The sequence below is a fragment of the Branchiostoma belcheri genome, unplaced genomic scaffold, assembly GCF_001625305.1.
Source record: "Branchiostoma belcheri isolate BF01 breed outbred unplaced genomic scaffold, Haploidv18h27 scaffold15, whole genome shotgun sequence".
Classification (NCBI taxonomy): Eukaryota; Metazoa; Chordata; class Leptocardii; order Amphioxiformes; family Branchiostomatidae; genus Branchiostoma; species Branchiostoma belcheri.
Window position 1 is genome coordinate 3,423,154 of NW_017802935.1, and position 4,281 is coordinate 3,427,434.

Below are 4,281 nucleotides of genomic sequence, written 5' to 3' on the forward strand. Positions count from 1 at the left end.
AATGTAGCAGAAAGCTTTCAGCACCAAGGACAAGGCCATTTAAAAATTTGGCCCACGTACATGTTTTAAGGCTTATACAATACACAATCCATTACATCCCTCCCTCCACACACATGTGGGCTGTTACAAAAAAAACTTAACCCCGGCCTTCAACGGATAAGCAATGTAGCAGAAGGCTTTCAGCACCAAGGACAGGACCAATTAAAAAAATACATGTAATGAAAATAAAAAACAAAATTTTTCTACTGCAATGGTGACCAAAAATCCAGAGAAAACCGTAAAAAATCAAGGTTTCGCACAGGTGCAGTACATTCTGCCGACGTGCTATGTACCTTGTACTGTTAACATCCCGGCTGTAGTGACTGAGCCGATCTCATTGCTGGCCACACAGGTGTACTGTCCTGTATCAGACAGCACCGTGGAGGCGATGTGCAGCAGGATGTCTCCGTTATCGCTGTACGACATGCTGAAGCGCGAGCTGGGGGACAGCAGCATCTGGTCGGGACCTCTCCACGAGACGGAGGGGCGGGGGCGGCCGCACACGTGGCACGTCAGCGTGGCCGGGTCACCGAGCTGGACGGTCGTGTTGGTCAACTGTTGGAGAAACTCTGGGGCAGCTGTGAAACAAACAGTAGGATGTTAACATTTCAAGCTTCAAAGGCAAATAGATCATTACTACTGTCAGTCACACTCTAAAGAGACTATGATTTATATTGTGCAAAAACAGGATGGTACAATCCTTTACAAATTGGATTTGACATCAAATACAAAATAAAGATCACACAATAAATTATACACATGGCGGGTTAGGCTTCCAATATGCAAATGTAGATGAAAACACTTGGAGGATTAGTTTCTCTCCAAGAACAACAATCACTATAAAAACAGTAGTTTACAAAAAGTTGCCTGAAATCAGTTCAATTTTGTTTCATGTAAGCACGAAAGACGAAAAAGATCAGTTGATCTTATACTTTGTGACATGAGCCTTACAAAGAGATGTGTGTACCTACCATCATACATGTAATTAGGGTTCAGCAGCTGAAAAATAAGTACAGTTCCTTTAGTAAACATACATGTGCAAAAAATTAATTCTTACACAATCAAAACTGAGAAGCTAGTCACTGTCATATTTAAGGAGTAGACAAGTATAGAAATGACTTCTAGGCAATCATTCAGAAGGAATGCAAATTGAGATAATGTTTTAAGTGTTAAACTGTTACCTTGACGGAGACTTTAGTTCCATGAGGATCCTTGTCCTTAGACTTGGTTCTGTAGCCGTTCTTACTGGAGTGGGTGGGGCTGGCCTTGTCTTTCTTCTCACCTCGTTTCTTCTTGTGGAACCAAGACTTATTCCTGTAACATCACACAATCAGTGTATCATTACATACATTTCTATGTAAGATGTATGGTATTTATTTAAATGGAAAATGAAAGAACAAGACAGAAAACTGTCCTGAATCCCTTGCTAACTCTTCTGTCTCAATCATTTTGTTAACAGTTGTTTGCAATTACAATACACTGTAAGGTTGCTACGTCTAAAAAAAAATTACAAGTGAAGCAAAACTGCTACCTCCCAAAAATCAGAGACTTAAACCTCAACTTGCTAAGTTCTTGGGCAACAAATTTGTACTGGTTTTCAGGTTGAAAGCAGGGAGAAGGTTAACTACAGTAACCTAAAAAAATCAAGCATCTTTAGTACTTGGACAGAAATAAAAAAAAAACTGCCATACTTGGTAGCATTTTCCCCGTCTGTCCCGTCCTTGGCACACCCCAGCACGTCCCCCGGGATCCAGCCCTCCGCGGCGGGCGACTCCTCCGTGGCGGCACGGTGCACCAGGAACATGTTGTGCTGATTGGTGGCCAGGATCTGCACCAGCTCGCCCTTAAACACCGTGATCTCGTCCTCCTTGATGGCGTTGTACGTCTGCTTCACGTCAAGCTCCGTCGGTACGCCATAGTCGCTCTGGAAGGAAATCAAACCATGGAAATCTTAGTCTTGTAAGTTTGGTTTAATTTTTCTTTTTAATGCCCACGATCATGATAATGATCATTCTGGCATGCTCATTTTCACCTGAGTGAAGTGAGGAAAGTCGTGTGAAGTGCCTTTCCCAAGGGCCCAAGATTGGTGACAGGGTTTGGGTTCGAGACAAACATGCTACCGCTACGCCACACGATCCCACCCTAAGTTGGCTTGCAATTCATAGATTTCCTCTACCTCATTCAACTATAACATGAATTTGAAGATCTCAGAATCGTGGTTTTACTATTACCAAACATTGCATCCTACACAGTTGTGTGCAGTGAAATTCTCCCCCTTCATGAAATGAAAGTTGAAAGTCAAAGGAGACTAGTTATAACATACCCCAGACTCTGAAGCCTCTGATCTCTGTGAGTAATCGCTGGTGTGGCTGGACATGGAACAGTCGCTCGTGGCGCTCATTCTGTTTTCCACGTTTCTCTTCTTCACCGGTGACATCTGACCCTTCGCCGCTCCGTTCGCGCCCATGAAATTCGCCTGAGTCCGTGTTGGGGACGACGGCTCCTTCCCCTTCCCTGCCCAAAAGTTCGGCTTGAGATTATCCAACAGTTTGCGCTTGTTGTTAGGTGAGGAGCTCGCGCTGCCCTGCTGATCTTTGAAGGGAAAACGTCGATCTGAAGACGATCCACTGCTCTCTCCAGACGGGGAATTCAGGGGGGAGGATTCCTTGGAAAATTCCATGGGGATCGGAGAGAGACACGGAGAGTTTGGAGTGGTTGGGGAACCTAAGGGAGGGGTTGGGAGAGAGATTTTCCGGCTCTTGTTCATTCGAGGCAGACTGTGGCTTCCGTCCATCATACTGTTTTCCTTGTTGATCATGAGGGCGGGGACAGAATGCTTCCGGAAGGTGGACTTGGAGTCAGGGAGGCTGTTGGTGGAGCCGCAGTTAGACTGACAGTTCTGCTGGGTGAGGATGGAGGGAGGGGAGCCTGGGACGGGGTTCGGACTGGAGAAGCTTTTTCTCAACGTGTTACTGGCGTACAGGACATCCCGCTGGTACTCTATAGGGGACTGGAGGGCTGAAAGCAAAATGAAAGTTTTCAGTGAGTTTAGCCAAAACAGGTGATGATGGAGGAAAATTTTCTTTAAACAAATACTAGGAAACAAATAAGTCCAGAAATTGCAAACGTAATGTAAAATATGGAATCATTAGAAATGTGTGCATCTTTACTAGAACAATCTCCAATAGAGGTATCAGGACAAAAAACATTTCAAAATCAAACTAGTTGAACAAAATCTATCTAGTTTTTTGCAAGATTTTTTAACGGCTGGATGCCCTTCCTAACGCCAATCCAAGCCCTAGTAGGGCCCAGGATCCCTCTAACTGAGGGGGGAAATGCAACACATAAGAATGCACCCTCTCATAAGGAGTTGCAATAAAAGAATCTACAGAAGTTTTACCTCTGATGAAGTCCTTCTGTCTGTCCAGCAGCATGCTGATCTCAGCGACCCATGTCTCCCTGATGTCTGGTGCTGGAGCCTGCAGGATGTAACAGTCCTCACCGTCTCGGGTCTTTGACATCAGGCTGAACTTGGTCGGGTCATTGTCAACATCAGGCATCATCGACATGTCTTTCACCTAGAAAAATGAAGATTTTATATTAGTTGAACATAGATCTTTCCTATAAAGTCATGTTTTCATAATTATTTCAGGATGGACAAAAATCGGTGTGTAAAGATATGGAGAGAGGTGCCATTGAAATAAGCTTAATTACAAAATAATTGAATTGGCAGGAAATACTGCTTGCAAAATATGCAGGAAATTCATGATCAGAGGGTCATGATTTTGAAATTTTCCCGGCCCTGAACATATAATGTTGCCTCTAACAAAACTGAGATGATGGAAAAAAACTTTAGGCTGGCTAGAACTGGTGCAAAGTCAGTCTCCTCACCTTGATGCATCCCTTGTACAGGTAGCCTGGGTTGCTCAGGCCCTTCTTGTGGTCCAGTGGTTCGCTGAAGATGACAATCTGTTCGAAGAGGAAGACTCTTCTCTCCTTCCCCTTCCACTGCAGCAGACTGCTGTTGTCTGACACGATCATGGGGTCATGGAGCAGCAGCTTGCCCTGGGCATTGATGTTACCCTGTTGATGTGGACAATCATTGTTAGAAACGACTAACATATTTAAACTATCCCTAACACAAATCTACATTTTACCAGCCCGAATAGTTTTTCTTTCTCAAGTTATGTGTGAATTGCTTTTAATGTCTGAATCTGTACCCTGATGTTAACCTGCTTGTTA

The 4,281-nt window shown here is 44.0% G+C and overlaps 1 protein-coding gene across 1 annotated transcript in view; it reads right to left on the minus strand.

The window, feature by feature from the left end:
• LOC109465343 (kalirin-like) overlaps positions 1-4,281 on the minus strand; it is a 159,248-nt gene that overhangs the window by 12,794 nt on the left and 142,173 nt on the right. The window contains exons 47-51 of the mRNA XM_019762557.1: positions 2,363-3,057; positions 1,731-1,963; positions 1,221-1,353; positions 1,011-1,038; positions 333-617 (exon numbers count right to left, since the gene is read on the minus strand). Of these exons, the coding sequence (XP_019618116.1) occupies positions 333-617; positions 1,011-1,038; positions 1,221-1,353; positions 1,731-1,963; positions 2,363-3,057 (1,374 nt within the window). The remainder of the gene's footprint in view (positions 1-332; positions 618-1,010; positions 1,039-1,220; positions 1,354-1,730; positions 1,964-2,362; positions 3,058-4,281) is intronic.